The 21,643-nt window shown below is 29.4% G+C and overlaps 1 protein-coding gene across 5 annotated transcripts in view; it reads right to left on the bottom strand.

The window, feature by feature from the left end:
* Positions 1-15,930: 15,930 nt before the first annotated feature.
* LOC132938699 (connectin) overlaps positions 15,931-21,643 on the bottom strand; it is a 269,490-nt gene continuing 263,777 nt past the window's right edge. For all 5 annotated transcript variants that reach the window (XM_061005683.1, XM_061005687.1, XM_061005688.1 and 2 more), the window contains one exon: positions 15,931-20,178. In XM_061005683.1, the coding sequence (XP_060861666.1) occupies positions 19,637-20,178 (542 nt within the window). In that variant the 3' untranslated portion in view covers positions 15,931-19,636. The remainder of the gene's footprint in view (positions 20,179-21,643) is intronic.

The following is a 21,643-nucleotide window of genomic DNA, read 5'->3' as shown; positions in this document are numbered from 1 at the left end:
AGTTACATATTAAAAACTATTGATAAGGTTGGACCTAGTAATAAAGGTTATCATGCGTCTTATGTTGTCTGGGTGGAGGGCTTCCGACAGAATGTTTGAGATGCCTGCTTCACGTCTATCCATTTCATATGAAAGGCATTCAATTATGATGTGTTTAATTGTGAGAGGTATACCGCAGCTGGCGCATGGGGGGTGGGTCTTCCTTCTTCAGATATACTGATGGGTTATCGATGTGTGTCCTATACGAATTCTGTTGATTGAGGTTTCCATTTTCCTTGAGAAGTCTGGTGAATGTGGCCATGTGTGGATGGTATTTTTAATTTCGTTTAATTTTGAGGTACCTTGTTTCCATGCCCGTTGCCATAGTATGTTGTTTGATATTATTCTAGTTATGGCTTTGGCGTCGTGTAGGGTAAAACAATTAAGTCTGATGGCATTAGTTGAGGTTATTGCTTGGCGTGCTTTTTCGTCAGCTCTTTCATTTCCCGTAATTTGATTGTGACTGGGTATCCATATTAAGGTGATTGAGTAGCCGGTGTGTGTAAGGTTGTAGATCTGGTTCTGGATTTTTCTGGCGATCTCATTTGGATTAGAGATGTTTTCAATACTCCTCAATGTACTAAGTGAGTCACTAAGGATTACTGCTTTAAGTATGCATTTTGTTTTAATGAGGTCTAAGGAAAATGAAATTGCCAGTGCTTCGGCTGTGTATATTGGAAAAATATTATACTCCTATTTAATATCGAATGTTTCAAGAATTTATTATTGAGGGTAAAATCTCTATGCGTATTTTAAAATACTTATGACATTTTAGAAATGTTTATGTTATGAGACAATCCGACATTTTTACCCACTCATTATGTCTTATATTATTATATCAAACCTAATAATTAAAAAAAATACACTTTCTCTAGATAAATATTTAAAAAGCAGTGTTATTATTTATAAAACTATAACGGCTTTTACAACATTCAAATTTCTCCATTATATAGGTAACTGTACTACATAGGTTGCACAAAACAAAATTATTATATACGAGTAGGTTAGTTAATTTTTAATTTACTCTGGTTATTTATTGTTTCACTTTTGTGCGGTTACCTTTGCATTACTCATTTTGCAATGCTTCTATAAAAACATAAATATTATTAGGATGTCCTGTTTTGACTTACGTTTTAAATTTATTGTTCTACCCTCCACAAATATTATTCGGACTACCTAAATCCATAAAACTTTGTTTTATTATGTAGGTACTTTTCAAACGGAAACAATTCGTATTTACTGACGCTGTTGAGATTGGTAAGATAATTCTGGTAAATCTTCAAAACACTCGTATACGCGTACAACTTTCAACAACTGTCAACTTTATTTAACAACAACATTAAAAAAAACCTAGGTATCCAACTATTATCTGATCTTGTTTAAGGTTTTCCGAGATCAATAAAGCACGCGTTACTTTTAATAAATGTCACTATATGGATATAATAGTTTATAACAGAGTAACAGACCTCAATGTTATTCGTAACTGCTATCCCTTGACAGTTCGTTTAACATCGTCACATATATGGTACCCGTACTATGCAGCATAATATAGTTAAGGAAATGTTCACAACATAACAAAATGTGTCATTATAATGTTGCTATAATATTATAATTTCCTAATTCAATTTTGAGATTACATCCCGGATTACCTGTTTGACTAAAATTTTTTCACTTCCTTTTCGCTTCTCTAATATTGCGAACTTAATGAACCTAAAATGTATCACTTTATGACTAATGCTAATACCATATCTTCTTCCTTTTGTTTTTAAAATTTTTTCTATTGCATTTTATCAAACTTTTTCTTTATACTTTTTTAATGTATAATCATTTTTTATCGAACATTTTACTATTATTTTGAAAATACTATGATATCTGCACTTGAACTGTGGACACAACCCTGTTTCTGGTTATTTGTATAATATATAAATTATAATAATTATATCCTATTACATAAATTATTTATAAACAAACAAAACGTGTAGGTACTTAATTGATTTAGTTTCGGAAAAAAAACGTGATATTGTGACTTTGCAAAGATATATTAGGTTTATAGTTTTAATTGCATTGCCAATTGCATAATATCCGTTCATATTATATTCCTTTTATATAGGTACTTGTGGAACGTAATGAGGAGTAGGTACTTACTCGAAAACTGTTGTTCGGGTAAGTAGATTATTAATACAGAATATTTAATAATTAATGGTGATCTAAATAACCTTTCCGTTCTTAATTATAATGTTAATTATAGATGTAACCAACGGCGGGTTATATCTACATGATAAAAATATAAATTAGTGATGATTAATAAAAAATCGGTTTAATATCATATTCTAATATGCCAACCACATTTAATGAAAATAATACTAATAATATGATAAATAATAGGTATAATATATTATTAATCATAATATTATAATATAATAATATATTATTGTACATTGGTTAACGAAATAAAAATATATTACATAAAACATTTTTTTAAATCATATTATTGGTTACAAATTACAATACACTCTCGATAAGGACCATGCGTAATTTTACCTAAGATTTTCGTGTGACATTTCCGGATTTCTATTACGAATTTTACTTTGTTATAACGTATTATATTGTACAATGTACACATAACCAATACATGTGGAATGTGGAATTCTCAATATCTATCATAATAATATATTTCATAAGTTTTTTGTGTATAACGGTCGTTGATGTTGATGTACATCATAAATTGTTATCGTTGCGCGACTTGCACGTTATAAACGTTACTTAAGTCGTTAAACGCATGTCGTTTTGTGTAAACTACGTTCAATTTAGTGCGTTATAAAATTCAGTTTCAGAAAGTATAGACATTATACTAGTATTAAAGCTATACAACTATACAAGCTACTATTAAATTGACAATATGGAAAGCGAATTAGAGTTAATTTTTTGAGAAAAACGAATTCCACTAGCTTTACTATATTTCTCTATAAATATATTGGCGGCTCATGCGAACACGGGAAAATGGCATTGAAAAAATGGTTATGTACTCAAAAATCATACTACACTATTACGCTAACATAGTAACAAACTGAATTTACAAAACAATAAATTTGAAACTTCAACACTCTAAATGTTTAATAAGGCAAACTGATATATTTCTTTCCGGCCTATAAAAATAATTCAAATAGAACTAGCAAAAGTATGAATATACCGAAATTGAACATTGCATCGGTTTACCGTCAGTTATAAATGCCATGTTTGATAAACGACGACAAATCACAGGTACCTATACTAAAGAATAAACTTTTCCAAAATCTGTGATTGAATCAACTGCCGAACAAGTAAAAAAAATAATTTACTAAAATAATTTAAAGGTGACCAATTTGTTTTTGTAACTGATAAAAAATTATTTGTTTGTACAACTATAGAAACTATACAGAGCTAAATCTTAAATTTATTACCAATTCATCAGATTTTTTCCGATGGTACTTTTAACTATACACTGAAATGTCTGAAATATTATACTCAGATCTATACAATTAGTTGTTTAAATAATGGCTTTTATGTAGTTACTAGTGTTTTATTTTGTATTCCCTGTAAAATCCAAACAAATCTTTATTGGCATGTGGTTATTTCTAAGTAAATAAATAATTTTCAAAATACTTGTTATTTACAATAAGTTCATTTAGATTTTGAAATAAGTGCTCATAAATCATTTAAATAAGTGGTCCAAAACATTTCAATATAATATGCGTGTCGATTTAATTTAGGACAGTATTGAATGTCGGTGGCGTAAAGTAATTATACTTAAAATATTGGTAATAATTTGTTTCTTTGAATTTATTTAAATACAATTATTAAAAATATAGACTAAATATAATTAAAAAATATATATTATTATTCTATTTATTGTATTATATATTTACAGATAAATCAAGTCCAAACAGTATTAAACAGACGAGTCGGGAAAATAGTTAAGGGTATGTTTTTGGTTTTCCATTCCTTCATACACAAGAAATTAAAAACAAATACATTACTATAGGTATTATTATATCGAAAACATTGAAACGTTGACTTAATTGACACAAGTTAATTGTTTTCATTAACATTCCCATTTTTGACAAACAATAGGTATAGGTAATGTTAATGAATGGCAACATTGCACAGAAAATCGTACGCAATTGTGTTATTTTTAGGGTTATATTGAAAGTCCATTGTTTGTTAAAAAAATTAAACGTAGGTACGCTATCGTGCTATACCTATATTTTGTTCCCAGGGATACATATATTTGATTCAGAGCAAAAAAAGTTTTGACTAAGTGTAAAAAAAATATTCACAACCAAAAGGTTTTACATATAGAACTTTTTGGTACTTGACCAAAATTGTTTAAATTAGTTATCATTTTTTTTTACGTTAAGTTTTGCTTAGAACAAATCCAAATTCTAAGAATTGACTCAGAACAATTTCGTTAATTTTTAGATTTGCCAATCGTTCAAAACAATGCATTATGAAAGAATAAAATATAAACATTTTGGCGTTCAAAATTGCTTTCTTAAACAATATAATATTTTGGAATTGTATACCTTTTTGTTTTGAGCCCACAGTAATGTGGTTTATTGTGAACAAAAAAAGAAACTTCATCGATTTATCGTCCAAAAAATTAGTCAGAGAGCTAAATTCCAGCTATTCTTATTGATATCCCATTTTTGCATCTAACACAGTGTTAAATGAAATCGTAAGGAACATTTTTATTAAATGCATATTTGAGTGAAAGAACATTTTCATCTATCATAGTTATTAAAACTAGGTTTAAAATAAGTAGAGTTTTCCGTCTTACACGTTATCGGAGCTAAAAATCCACAAACACTTTACAAACAAGCTGGCAAATATAGCGTGTATAGCCATATAGGTAAGTACTAAAAATGTATTTATTATAATAATTCTTATAAGTATTACAATACAAATGTAATAATTTCCATTTGATTAAATGCATTTCCATTTCCAATTCCACGCGCGGTAAAATGGAAATTACCCGATCGTTAATTTACAATGCTTAGATATTTATCTTCTTTAAACAATAATTATTATTACAAGTGTCATAAGCAGTGGCCCGCGGAATAATTTTAGTTACGAATTTGGTCCGAAAAATTTACGACCGCTGGTCGAAGGTACGCCTGCGCGCTCGCGGTATTTCTGAAGTGGTTCGATATTCGAAATTTTAAACGAACGACCGGAATATAACATTGTTCTGTCATGAAAGTTTCAGAGTTTGGCAGCAGACGATCGCGATGACCCGCAACCATAATCGGCATCGTCACCCGACTGTTTTTGTATCGATGACAGGGACACTCGACACCACGTCTGGCACGATGATGTTCGTCCTTCGAAAATATTTTAAATTTAACCCCACTACACCGCCCTTACATTGTTAATAAATACACATCAATTTTCGTATGTTATGTATTGTACGTATAAAGTAGCACGGACAACTATACTGGGCACCAAAATAAATTGTTTTGAAATAGTTATTAAACGTAGTTTGAGGGAATAAGAATAATAAGAGCCTTCTCGTGTATAAAATAATTTACAATTATTCGTATAAAATTACTTTGGAGGTAAGTATTGGTAATATTATAATATTTGACCACGTGTGTCATTGTCAAAATAAAACATTCATACCATGAAAACCTATACACAATATTATAATATATATATACCTTCTAGTGGCTACTGCGTTTGGCGTAGGGGGGGCATCGTGGTTTCCCGATTATCTAAATGTCTAGTAAGTTTATTGTGAAAAGTGGAAAACACGACGACCTATACTGTATTTTATACGGAATTGTCGAATGTGGTAAAAGAGCTAAAATCTGCAATACTGGTAAATCGTAGTTTTATTTTTTGTATAAAGAATAAATGACCATTATAATTTTTATTTGTTTTATATTTTACTTAAACGTTTTGTAAAAAATAACACAAAGTTAATGTGAATTACAGGCATAACTGTCATTACAAAAATGTGTAATGTATAATATACTGTTAATGCTTAAAATATTTCAACGATTTTAAAATATGCATTTTCTAAAAATAGCGTTAATCTTTATTAAATAATAAATATTTTACTTTTTTTTTATGTGTATTGATTTTCTCACATTTTTTTATAGTTGTGTGTCACTATTGACTTATGTATAATATCATATAACATTATTGAGTATACTGTATACCAGTGGCCTAGCCATTGTCGTATTTATGTAAAACATATATTTGATACATATATTTAATTCAGATTTCTATTATTATGTCATATGGTTCTGTTTAATATTTGATATTATTAATATTATGGAGATTGATGACTACAACGGTAAGTGTGTAAGGCCTTTTAAATGTAGAAATATAAAATTAGAACACCTCCCTAACCTTTACTCGAAGAATTTTTTATACCAATTTTCTTCATTCAGTAGTCATTTTTCAAAACAAATAATTTACTTATGTGCATATATTAAATTTGCGCATTAGAAACGATCTGTATTAAATAAATTTTTAAATAATATGTATTTATATTTTATTAATGTGTATTTTTAATATATAGGTACATATTATTGATATTTGTTTTTATGTCAGTATAATAAATTATGAAGTAGGTATCGTAGGGTAAAGCTCTTTGTTTGCTCTTTGCTCTTTCTATTCATGAACTAATTGCCAGCTATCGTGTAGTCATAATTATACGAGTATAAGTGTGCGAATCAATTATTGTTTTTATTATTTTATTATTTTAATTGTATTATTGTAGTAATCAAAAAGTTAACAATTTATTTTTCTCGAAAAAAATGTGGTTTCTAAACGCATGAATTCGTTTGCGTCAAAAATTACTATTTATATAATATGTCTTGTTTCGCTCACCTGCAGTTACCGTATTACAATTAAAAGTTGTACACACAAAAAGAAAAAAAATGTTCAATCTTTGTGTTTGTGCACCAACAAAATTAATAAAAAAGTAAAACTTTTTTAATTCATTAGTTTTTATGAGAGCTATTACAATAGAAAATATAAATAAAATCATCAACAATTTGTTTTAGACAATACTACAATAGAGTTGAATAAAAAAGTGTTTTTCCATAACAAAAAGGTAACAGAATATGAAAACATTAACATAAATTACATAAATTAAAAATTGTTGTCAAGATAACAACAAATATAAAAAAAAGGGTAAAGTATAGATAACCACTCTGCTGTACAGTTGTAGGCATCGAGTGTACCTCGTCCTTGAGTAGTTTACTGTAATGGGCGTGTTAAATTTTAAGTCAATGATAAATCATTGCGTACTACGTAAAACAATTCTGAGCGGTGACGATCTGTCAGCCTATATATCATATATCTAATAATATTGCTGTTAATTATTTAGCTATTTATTTTACTGACGTTTTGGTAATAGGCAATAGCATAAAATGAATATAAATATTTTGAAAATGTCATTGTGAATATAAAATGTAATATTATAATTTATAGGTTAACGTTTCAAATCCCCACAAAAAATTAGATTACTACAAAACAATTAATATCGTAACCTTTAGTTTGTATATCTATAGTATTTATACAAAATTTGAGCTTCACATAACTATAAAACTAACTACTATAAGTATATAAATATTTATTTATATTTTTAGGTTCCATTATTACTACATATGGGGAAGCTTGTATTAAATTTTCAAACTTGTCGACCAACAGAACAATTAATGACATTTATAAATAGCTCAAAAGGGTCTAAATGTTTTGAAATTTGTACCATGTTCAGAAAATGCTAATATAATTATTTAAAGTATCTACGGTTATTCGTTTTTGAGTTACAGCTAAAAAATAAAAACGACTTCGTCAAAAACTGATTTTGTGTAAAAATTCTCATTTCACTATTATTTTGAAAAATATCGCGAGTTTTCACTTATAACATCTCAGAGGAACCAAATATATGTAATTTTCTACCAGAAACCAAAACCATCCTCAAAGTTCAAAATAGAGTAGAACTTTCTGCACTATTCCGCTCAGAATCTAAAATCTAAAATAAAAATTACTTTTATTACCCGTGGGCTTTGAATTTGAAACTTTTGGAAAATTAGTTATTTGCGCACGTTCTTACTTTATAGCATTGAAGATAGTACCAGTATACCAGTTATTATTATATTATGCTTGTTATTGATCAAAATATTATAACAAATTCGTTTTGAATAGTTCAAAGTAGGTAGTTTTTGTAAAAAATCTCTCAATACGCGTTTAGCTATATTAATTAATCGATTCAAATAGCGAAAGAAAAAAATAATTTCTTTTGATGTCTATGTGGTTGTGTATTTTGTTGTATGATGTAGGTAGGTGAATTTTTTTTCGTATACAATAATATATATAGTTAATCCACAAATGATCAGAGATTAGATGTTAATTATTATAAGTACAAAATATACAATAGGTAGTTGTTTTGAATCACCAAATAAAAAAAAAAAAATTTAATTGAAAAAATAATAAAATTTACCATTTAACATTAATAATATAGCTGAAGTTAGTAATTAATAAATATTACGTTATATTATCTTTTAAAAATTAAGAACTAATAACCATAATATAAATATATTAATAAATATAATTTGACATAAAAGTTCGTGCAGCTAAATATTTAAACGACATTCTATGTGAATAAATTATAATTATTTTACCAATTGCTTATTTTGCTCGAGTGTACCAAACTTGAAAAATATAATTATTATAAAAAAAATAAAAGCGAAGAAATCGAATCCGAGCACAAAAAAAAGTGTTTATTTTTGTAGGAAGAATATTATCGCTTGTAAAAGCCATTATAATGTCACATAGTTTACCACATCTGATTTATTTCAATTTAAGGTCAGTTATTTATAACGTTTTTTTCAGTGAACCGATCGTTGCTTGTTAATTTAATCATGAATCAAAGGTGGGCATTAACTTGTTCAAAAGTTAAAGTTAAGTTAAAAAGTTAATTTTTTTTAACTTTTTAACTTAACTAGGTAGTTAGTTATTTTTGTTTTTAACTTATTAACTTATTCAGTTAAAATGTTTATTGTTGAAACTTAACTTTTTATAGTTAATTATCATTTATTATTGTCGTGCAATTAAGTTAATTTTCTTTTCTAGTCATTCGTAATCAACTACTAACTAGACAATACTGATTCGTCGACTATTTTTCGATTTTGGTAATTTATTTTCGAATATTATAATGATCTAATTTTTACACAGTTTTAAACGTCTTGGTAAATGTTTGTGTATAACAAAATACTATGGCAGTTTATAACTTAAAAATATTGTACCTTGAAAAAACTTTTTTTTTGAGGGAAGTAAATTTTTTTTTCTATCTTAACTTGAAACTTATCTAGTTACATTTTTTTTTTGTTAACTTTTAACTAAACTGAAGGCAATTTAATTGAATTAACTTAACTTGCCACACTTAATTATTTTCGTAACTTGCCCACCTTTGTCAAGAATACGTCTTATGTTGAACCTACAATTGTCAAACCTACCTCGTTATTATTCAAATTTAAATTCAGAAAATAAAATTACAATAAAATATCAACGGTTTTGATAAAGATTAATTAATCATGGTTTTTTTTTTCAATCGTCAATATTAATTTTAAGTTAAGTTATTTATTACTTAGTATGAAAGATGTTTTTTGTGAAATAAAATATAGCTATATCACTAATAATCCGAGAAAAATTAAATTTTTCAGTTTTTCATGAGTTCTGTTAGGATATTATATAGTTATAAATATTATTATCAATATTTATTATTAATTTGTTTGTGAATACAAACGTAAGACTTTTACACAATATGGCAAGGTTAATTCTGTATTCATATAAAATGACAAAATATAGTAAATTATTGATATTAAAATACATTTGAAATATCATTTCATAACGATAAAAATCTAAAACAGTTGTTTGTTGCACATTATAAGACTTATGAACATTTTTAGTATTATTCTAGAGTGTGAAGATTTCGATATACATAAAGGTGTTTGCACTTAAACACTAAATATGTTTGAAACCATCATGAATCACTCAAAAAAAGTATTCTTTAATTTAAATTCCATAACAGGTACCTACAATAATTTTGCTTTGTAATGGCACAACAGTAATGCATAGAAAATAATTTATGCTTCCATTGTTTTAACATTTCTATGATGTAAAAAAAAAATATGTATTTTTTATCATTTACACTATTTTTAAGGTGTGCAGTCTATTTTAATTATTTCAGCTAATTTACCCATTTAGCCTTTTGTATATATAATAATAATTAACACGGGCACCACATTTAATGAGCTTACATTTTTTATGTGCACTTACACAATATATATTATAGTTGTTAATAATTTTCAGTATATTTAGGTGTTTCACTTAAATTTACCGGTAGAATTTTTTATTTTAGCTGTGTTTATACGATGCATTTTTATTGTTCACAATATATATTCTATGATGACGGAAAATGAGTTTTTTTTTATTAGATATTTTCGAGTAAAGAGTTTTATTTGTTATTTATAAAAGAATGTTTCCGAACAATTTCAGAAAATATTTTGTCTATAAAAATATGGGTATTGTTAGAACATTATAGTCGCAATATCGATAAAAAAAGAAAAAAAAGTAAAGGATTTTATGTGATTTAATGTCAAAGTTGTATTTGTTATAAAATTGTTGTAGCACATATTATAATGTGCTTTATAATATTTTATCGTATATATTTTATAAACTTCTAACTAAATGTGTTATTTCCATTGTTTTATACGGAAATCATTTACTCTAAAATAATGGTCATTTTATCATGAAATCAAAATACAAATAAAAATATTAAATCGTAAAAAAATATTTTTTTTTAAACAAATATAAAAATAATAACGTTAGAAAACTGAAATACTTAGCATATAGGTAGGCATCAGCCCAGCTTGTTGACATTAATTGATGTGTGTGAAATGCTCTAGAATTGGTTTATTTCACATTTTGGTGTTTACCAAGCAATTATTTTTGTCAGGTAATATCATCACTAGGTACCTACCAGTTGAAGTAATTAATAACACAATCGCTTCATAGTTTTAACATAATTAACGCATTTCGTCAGACGGTATAGCACTGACCGTGTTTCAGCACATTTTCATTTCTGTAAGTAGGTACTTTGAAGAGTAGTCTTTGATGTTAATGATACAATGATACAATGTATCATATGAAATACAGATTAAGTATTATATCATGAAGTTGGCTCTATTTCAGTTTGTACTAAACGGGGACACGGAGTATTATTTTTATTAAAAATGGTTCACGCGCATTTTGTTTCTGCGTATTATTTTGTTCAGATAGAAAATGTAATACATTAAATCCACCACGTGAAAACCAACGGACGCGTATAATATTATATATATAAAAAGAAATAATAATTGACCTAAAAACGAAAACCATCATTGCTTTTTCGATTGGTCGCGGTTTTGATGCCGACAGGGATTGAGAGATTTCCATTCGATCGTTAGAACGTAGAGAAAAGCAAATAAATCAAACAATTTTCATCATCTCGTAAATGTCAGACACTTCATCTGCGTCGTCGATTTATTTTATATTAATTGAAATTTCAAAAATTAAACTGCTAATCGATAAAAGTATGTAGGCAACCGTGGTGCTATACAGTGTAACAATAGGTACCTATATAGAACAGAGTAATTATCTGTAATATTTTCATTTTAACTTTTAAAGATTTAGTAGTTAATTTAGAACGTTTCGATAAACGACAATATTGTAATAATATTGTTATAATAATGTATAGTCTTTCTTCGGATATAAATACAGGGTGATTCAGAAATCATGTTACCTCCTATTTTTTTCTTTAAATAATTAAGTGATTTGTGATAAAATGTTGATATATCCAAATGGAAATTCGAACCAGTGTTATTTAACTTTGTGTACATACTACATACTAAGAATAATAGGTCCACGATATTAGATTTGTAAGATATGGGTACTATGACAAGACGTTTTGAAAATTATAATAATTAATATTGATATGCATCGACATTTTATATTTTGTAAAAACTATGTTAGTATAGATTAAATATTATATTTATTTTATAATTTTTCAAACAATGATACCATTTTATAAATTAAAAAATATAATACCAAGGAAATCATTAGTCTGAATTCTGATTTGGATTAAAAAATGCATCTGGTTCACAATTTATTATTTATAGTAAAAATAATGTTGGTTTTCATTTGAAAAAATAAGTTTGTATCGCCACAGTACACTCCTCAAAATTAAAATGGTGTAAAAACCCAAGTATTTGAAAATATGGTAAGTGCCTGTGCTTAAAAGCTCAGAAATAAGAATTTGATTGAATTCATTATTATCTAGGATAAACAGGGGCGAGCATGCATATAGTGAATTACTCTATTATATCTATATAACGTGTCAAACAGCTGTTGTAACTTGTAGTTATGTGTCGGGAAAATAAAACTTTATTATTTGGCACTTATTTCAGTATCACAGAGCATATACATTATTAAGTAAATATATATACTATATATGGTAAATTGGAATCTGAAATATATTGTCGAGCAACGGGGAGATTCCCGATATCGCGTATCTATCCGAAGTAAGGTGGTGGAAAATCAATGATCCGTCACAAACTCTATATACGAGCCTTATCATGATCAGAGTAAATAACTGAAGTAATCATTATTTATACGGTAGATATACTTTGAAATACATTATGAGCAATTTAAAAAAAGGAATCGCGAATTAAATTCGCAAAACGATCGAATATTGAAAATTAATAGCCACCGCAGTGACAAAATCGATAAAATATTAAACTCATAGAACCTTATAGAAACATCGTGTTCATACCTATTAGAAGTTTTCACGTTAGAGTGGATTTGTTATAAAAATAATAAAAAATAATCCGATTAATCGATAACATAAAAAAAACCGTATGCGATGATCAGAATAGTTTGTTTAGTGTTTTTGCGCACGATTACCCATGTCAACGGACAAACGGAGAGGATTAATACAGTTAGTATAATATTTTCATTCGTTCATAATATCATTATTACTGCATGTAATTCGTATGAACGGTATCAAAATGATTAACGGCACAATGGTTAGTGTTATAAAAACTAGTGTGCTCTATTACAATATTTTATATTATATATTTATATTTTTTAAATGTTATATGCATAAAAAAATTCTCATAGGGTATAATAAAATATACAATATAAATATATTAGAAACAATAGCGGGCGCATGTATAATATCGCACAAATAAATAAAAAAAACGTACGCTGCATGCTAAATTTAATATATAGTTAGGTATGCGTTTTAATGAGCGGTGCTGCAGTTGCGTTGTCTCTCTAAATACGAATATAAATTTTCGTAATTGGCCGTATAAATAAAAATGTCCGCAAAATTATTACCTATAGGTATGCACGTGCACAGTACGTATAATATACAAATATACAATTTAAGACGCAAGTGTGTGTGCGTGAAGCAAAACGTACCTTCGACGACGATCGTGTACGATATTGCGATGGTCGTGCGGTGTTAATCTTCCCGTCGCACTCAGAGCTTAGACTATATTATTAGGTACGCAATAAACGGAAGCAGCACCGATGGTTGTCCAACTATATAATATTATATTTATTATATTATTTATAAATGTATATAATATTTTGTGTGCATGACGAATTTTCTCGCAAATCGAATTACGCATGACTTAAACGTGCGAGGGAAAGACGCCGCCGGGAAAAGTCAGACGATGGTGTACGATATTGTATTATTATCGTTCTATAGCCATCGTAGGGTGTTTGGGAGTGTTCCGTGTTTTGTTCATATTTATCTCGATCTCAACAACTTTATACCTAAGTACCTTATATAGTGTTAATAATAATTTTAGAAGATTATTTTGTTTTTACGTACCTTATGCACTAGAATATACTCGGTCCTTTTGCTTCGTCAATAAATGCAGCTATTCAAAATCTGATTTTTAGAATATTAAAATAGTTTTCCAGTTTAAAGTTAAATATTAAAAAATTCCAAAAATCAGATTTTAATTAATATAGCATTACTGAAGAAAAACAAGGGGTAAGCACTGAGCGCCCTAGCTGCATATCAATTTGGATATTATTACCTTGTTAATATTTTAAGTTCAATAATCATAAACAAATTTGAGCTGTTAATGGTTTGAGCACATTCAACATTTTCCACTAAACAAAGCACATAATATTATATATTATTATAGTTTGTGCACAATATATTTTTATTTTACCAACTTGTTTGTGAACGCCTAAAATAAGTAACTAACCTACTGTACATAATCTTAATAAATGTGGACTTTAAAGTGTAAAGGGATTTGACGTGTGATATTATGATCAGAATATAACACGCATTTATGTGTAATACCGCTTTAGGGCTGGTGAAGCAATAGTGAGATGTGGCTTAGAATTTAAGTAGAATGATTTTTAATCTAATGTAGTAAGATTTTAATAATGAATCCATTGCATCAGCCATAGATTCAGTTTGTTATACATATACAGAGTATTTCAAAATGATTCCGATTTTATTATGCTGTATATCTGAATCGGGTGAATAATATTTTTGAAACGCCCTGTATTATGGAAACTTCATTTTGGCATTGAATTGTAATGTATAAAATAATTTACTATTTACTACACGAATTTTACAAAAACATACATTTGTTTTGACAAAATTAAAGTTAGTTAACGTTGTCTGATTTTCAGTCTGAAAAAATATTTGAATTCAGCAGAAAAATGTCTGTAGATCGTACAATCGAAACGATTTTCCGTTTTTAGCATTAATTTTAATTTTAATTATGATTCGAGAAAGTTCGTATTTTCAAGTTTTCAATTAAGGTTCACAATAATATAAAATTTAGTTTTTACAAAGTGCTTCGTAGGATCTATAGACAATTTTCTGATGAGTTAAAATTTTTTTTCAGAATCAAAATTGGATAACGTTAACTAACTTTAACTTTGTCAACACTTTAGGTCTTTTTAGCTAAAATTGACGGAAGTAGCGAGGCCCCTTAAAAATAATAAATTCCAGTTGTAATGTTTTCTTATCTATTATGAAAAATAATATTTGATATGTACATAATATATTATCTGGTTTTGTAGGAAGGCACTGGTGTAACATACATTTATATTATGTACTACAACCGCGGTGTGGAGTGCGCAAATCAAACATTTTTTTTATCCATGACAATTTTCCTTCGAATGAATCTGTTCTTGGAATTTTGTTCAAACATACGACATGTTAATAATTCTACGCAGACAAATTTCACAGAAAACGAGTGTACTTGTTCGAAAAAAGAAACTCGTCTTGTGTTGTAGTTGTGTATAACGTATCGGTACGAAACTGCAATGGAGAGGTTTAGATATAAAATTTAATATTATACTTACGCATCTATTTTTTTTTTTTGTATAGCCTTCACATATTTATTACGGCACCTATATTGTATACTATTATAGGTTACAGCTGTCCGTGTCAAATAACACCCACTTGAAACGACTATACAATGATGATAGGTTTGGAATCGTCTGAAATGATTGGCAGACAAATATTTACCCAAACGTAGGCCACAGCCGAACGTACTACAGGTAAAAAAAATGTATAATATCATATACAAACCCATTATATTATGTAGGTACTTACCTATATTTTTATATAATATAATATTAAATTGAACACCACTCAGTGGCGGCTCCTCTTCAAAATCGGCGACGACCACTGCTGTTATTATTATATTAACGGGCTATAAATATAATATAATGATAAGTGATTGTTTTCCAACCGGAAGTAGAAAGGAATATGAATAATATTTCTAGAGGCAAACCATTCAATACGTACACGAAAAGTAACATGTATATAATATATAATACGGTTTTTATTTGATACAAAATGAAGATCGGTTTTAACAGGTATTAAGTTTTTAGGATCGGTTTAATAATAGTCATTACGTGTTTTGGAAACTTAATACACTAACTTAATGTGTACCTATATATAATATATATAGATATATGTACGTAGACATTTCTATTTTCCACTTTTAATTTCGAGTGATTCGAACGTGTCCGTTTCGTTCTAATTTTTCGTACACACATGCACGAGTACAAAATAATAAAATATTATAGGTCGGTGAATGAATAAAACATTATATAACATATTAATACGTTTTACACGCGATATATGACGTATAATATGTAACCTTATAAATAACTGATATTACAACTATATTATGAAGAAAAAAATATATGTACAAATAAATCCGCGTAATGGCGTTAAACACATAAAAATATTATATCGGTAGACTAAAATACGATAGTACGGTTATCTATTCATAATTACAATAGATGATATTATTTAGGTATATATTATTATGTATAGTTGTGAGTTAATGAGAAGAAATCTCTATAATAACACAACATTAAAAAAAATCATAAAATAACATAGTAATTTCTTAATATATAATATAGTACATGTAATATGGATGTTTAAAATTCAAATTTGTTTTTTTTCTACCGTACATTTATATATAGTTAATTAAAAAATACGACGTTAAATTTAATATTATTTTATTTTAAACAACACGTAGGTATATAATATAACATATAATATGTTTATGTATATTTATCATTTAACATTGAAGAAATGGATTTATAAACGTTTTTTTTTTAAACGTTAATTTTTATTATAGAGCTTTAGTTTTTTTGAATTAAGTAATCATGCGACCATCATAATATAATAGTTTCATGATTTCGGACATTTAAACATTAATTTTAAAACAAACAAGAGTTTAAAAAAAGGCGAAAAGTTTCACGAAAAACATAATTGCAATTATCGACTTGGGCACGCAATTTTTTAACTTTGACTAACCAACGAATGTAATAATATATTAAACGCTTACAATCGCCGTAGTAATCTAACCAGGAAAGTGCACAGTTTGATAACAGGTCTGCTGTTGGAGAGAGAGAGAGAGAGAGAGATAGATAGAAAAAAGCTGCAGAAGTAAAACGCGTATTACTATAGTATTATCATATGAAGAATATAACGGCATAACGCGATATAGTACATCGTGTTAACGGCAACGATATAATATTATACAATATAATACCGCATATTACGTCTCGACGACTGCAGTTGCAAGTTTAATACTAGCACATGTGTGTAATAATAATATCATACACGATGAAATAATATATTTACACATACCAATACTATACCGTAGAGTAAACTGTATACCTATTATATTATTATTACTATTATATAGTCGTCCGAGGTCGATACGCACATGGCGGTGGAACATCGCTCGTGGTGTTCCGACGTTCCGGATGTTCACATCCGGTTACATCTCGAAACGTTGTCAGATCTTACACCGACTACAACACATCCCGTATACCTAATGCAGTGGATGCGATGGGGCTGTGTCTCTCCCAGACATTTTGGGGGAAAAAAAAATTCTTTCCTAGAATTTTTACAGGTTGATGCGTAAGACGTATTGCCGCGTATTAAAATAATTTTAATTTGTATTTGAAGGTTGCAGCTAAAGTCTAAAATGTTATTTACCCACGTGGCATCAGCATACCGAACTTGTGCGGGTTCCTGGTCAAGCATCCTCTATATAAAAAATGATCAGCTCCCTTCATCTAAGCATAATCTCCCACTGCAGGTGCCTACAATTATATGTACCACCATGATATTATGTGGTAACGCGCACGTGCCTATCGAAATATCAGTATAATAGTTACATAATGTGATGTGATGTGATATTTTTTCATTCTCTAATCATTTCGTGTTCGCTTGTTCGTATTATATTATTATTGTTGCGTACATTAAATATTTTAGTCGCGCTCGCATCAAGCTCGAAGGATATTGTAGTGCAGTCGGCGGACGGCGGTCTATTCTTGGGTTTTCGACGGAAAAATAACCGATAACACGAGATATATAATATAATATAGCAGCTTTTATCCGAGCACACTATATTATATTAACACGCGATTTCGTTCCAGACCCTCGGGAAATATGATAACTTCGTTTCGTAAAAAAAACACAATTTTTTTCTTATCACCCGTCTTCCGGATCGAGTATTATATTATGTTAACGGGGCCGTGTAATGATATTATTATTACAAACGACCGCCACGGCCGCGGCCGATAGACGCGTTAGATTATATTATTATTATTATATATTTAAATCGCTCATCGTATTCGGCGCCTATATATATTTTTTTTACAGTTTAAGCGCCGACGTAGGTTTCTGTGCGATTTGCGTTATTTTTTTTTAGATTTCACTTCTGCCTATTTTGATTTTTGTTGGTCACCGAGTAGGGCTTTGACCTCTGAGCAGACGTTACTGATGTATTGTACCGTCATCGGACATTGTGTTTCGGTACATAAGTCTCATCATTTAATATTATTATGCACAATAATTCTATCGAGCGTGATTAAATTTAAATAGGTACAATAATATCGATCGAAAGAAATAATTAACAACTAAAATATTATTATAATCTGACTGTTGCAATAATACTAATAATACATTATGCGTATTATTCAAAAACTGCAGACAATAATATAATATTTTAGTGACGAAAGAATATTATTATTACGATAACACGAATGAATAATAATAGTAATTTTGGTTTTCATCATTACTATGCATATATAATGCTCACATTTAGCCATCTAGGTATATCTAAATCTATGTAATATATATTATATAAACTACATAATATGTTTATATATAATATTTAGGGTGGCCGCACGTCCCGTTTTTATGTTTATACGTTCTGTAGGTTCTTTGAATCGTTCTATATATTATATTAAAATTAAGGCTGCGTTAATCCCTTAATATTATTATTTTATCAATTGTCGATAAAATTATACAGTTTTAATATTAAATGTTTATATTATATTGTTATAATAATCGTTACAATTTGTAACGTTGCAGGACATGGTATGCGTTTTTCTTCAAATCATGTGCGTAAAAACGCGGGCTGAGTTGGAAAATAAACAATAAATTCGTGTACGGTACCTACCTGTATGATAATATCGTATTGTTTTCGTAAGTACGTGCCTACATTATAATATTATTCTGCAGCTGTGTGTAACGACGGAGTCGATGTTTTATATTGGAAAAATGCATTTTAAGCGACATAACTGCAAACATGTGGATTGTGTAGTACCTATAGTGGGTAATAATGCAAAATGTCGAGCGATTTGGAAACCGCACCGATGTTTATAGATTTGATTTGAAATAGCGAAGGAAAGTACAATACCATTAAATGTCACTATATAATGTAACCGCGGCTATAGACCGCGATGAAGGGCATATCATTATAATATAGGCGAGGTACCTACGTCATACGTAGTATTTTTGTTTTCATATATTATTGTATTTTATCTTATAGATATCGTTTACGCATATTTAGTGTTTGATGTTTAGCCACCCCGTACACCCACACACGCACACAGACACATATATCTTATTGTAAAATGTAATTATGTAAGTTTATAATATATAATAATATGATCGCGCGAGAGGACGTGCAGTATAGTTGTTGGCCTAACAGCGACGCGAACGGATGATGATGGCGAAGACCAAGGCGAGGACGGGCAGGGCCGACCGACCCAGTGGCGCTTGGAGAGCGGAGCCTGCCGCCGCAGCTGACTTGGTCGACTCCCAGAGCACGCGATCCGAATTTTGGGCCGCGTCTGGCGCCCCGTCCACGACCGGCTGCTCCTTGCCCGGGCACGTGTCCTCGTTCAACGAGCTGATGGCGACCACCTGTGGTTCGTCGAACGACTTGGGCAACCCTCCGTCGGCCCCGCCCATCATTCCTCCACCGACACCCCCGACCGACATCGCCTTGTCCGCCGTCGTCTCGGCGTCCACCTGATTCGCACCGTAGCCTCCACCGTCACCACCGTAAACGTTCCGCGGGCCCGTCACTTTCAAATCGGCCAAGTCGCCGCCGCCGTCGCTGTCGGCCGTGTCGTTCATCTGACACTGGGCAGTCGTCAGCTCGCGTGCCACCTGTTCGTTGTTCGTCTCGACGGCCAATCGGTTCATCCACAGCAGGCTGCAGTCGCATTCGAACATGTTACCTGCGGGACACAAGAGAAACGGAACACGTTCAGTTTATAATATTATAAGACAATATAAATTAGTAATGCCTATTCCACAATATTGTTATATTAAACGTCAAGGCAGTGGGAGGGGGAATGGGTTTTTGGGATTTGTAGGATTAACAACATTGAAACATGAGCTTAATTGCCCCCTAAATATAATACAAGTAGAACGTAGCGTTCTTAAAACATCCAAAAATATCGATTTCTCTTTAATTTATTCAAGACGTATTTTCAAATCACTCTATAGTAGATTACCAGGTGTTACTTAAATCCAATACAGACATAGCTAGTACAATTTGTTTTTTAAATACTATTCAATAATACAATATTATTATTACAGTGACACGGCGTGTTAGATAGGCAATTTAGCTACACCTCTGTGGCTCCATTTTACGTTCACTCATAATAATTTTCATTTTTTTTTTTAGTTATATAGCCAATACCGATTATTTAAGAACAACATTTAAATTAAAGAAATATTTAGAAATCTAATTGTAGTTAGGATTTTTAGTAATGCTAATTTTTAACTTTGCCCTAGTTGCATTAATTGAGCAGAAGTGACCCGAAAATAACCATTATTATTGAAACTATATGAAGAATCGTGGGTCCGAAACCAATAAATTCAAGTTGAAGATTTTTTTATTTATAGAATATAAATGATGTGTGTACTAAATAATTTTTTCTCAACACAGTTGATAAATATGAGTTCATATTTTAGATTTATCAAGCTTTATAAATTAAACTTGAAACATATATAAAAAAAATATATATCAGTATATATATATACATGAGATTTTAGCGGGGTGAGTGAAGTATTGGTTTTACAATTTTTTAATGGTATTTTTCGAGGTCAGTAATTTTGATCAAAAAGTTTCATGCAGCACATCCATAGATTGAAAATGGAATACTGATTGTATTTTATAAAAGGTATATATTTTTTTTTATTCGTTCATCGAAATGCCTTTGAAAACCCATGAAAATCCAACGTCGATATTATATAAGCGGTATAAGTTAGGTATAGTACTAGTTTTGAACAAATTTTTTTTTGACCAAACTGAACTAAATCATTTTTCAAACTTAAAAGACACATTTTCTAATCTAGCGGTTTTCTTATTGCACCAATCTCGTAGATAATATTATGTATTACAAATTCAAATAATCTATAGTAAATAAAATAAAAATACCAGATGGTGGACCAGGTGATGCGCGTATAACAATTATATAATATCCTCCCTCTGCAGAGAATGCATTTGACCTTCGCACTCATATTTGTGCCTATAGCATGCAGATTTACGTTGGGTTAGGTCGGGTTATCGTCGCATGTGTATATCACATATACTTATATTTGTACCTACATAATATATTATATGGTATTATTATTATTATTATTATGGATTTAACGGCAGGGGCGGTGTCTAACGCGAATATATATCTTATGTTG

This window comes from Metopolophium dirhodum, chromosome 2 (assembly GCF_019925205.1).
Source record: "Metopolophium dirhodum isolate CAU chromosome 2, ASM1992520v1, whole genome shotgun sequence".
NCBI lineage: Eukaryota > Metazoa > Arthropoda > Insecta > Hemiptera > Aphididae > Metopolophium > Metopolophium dirhodum.
Note: the sequence above shows the minus strand (reverse complement) of the source record. Positions and strands in the feature narration are given on the sequence as shown.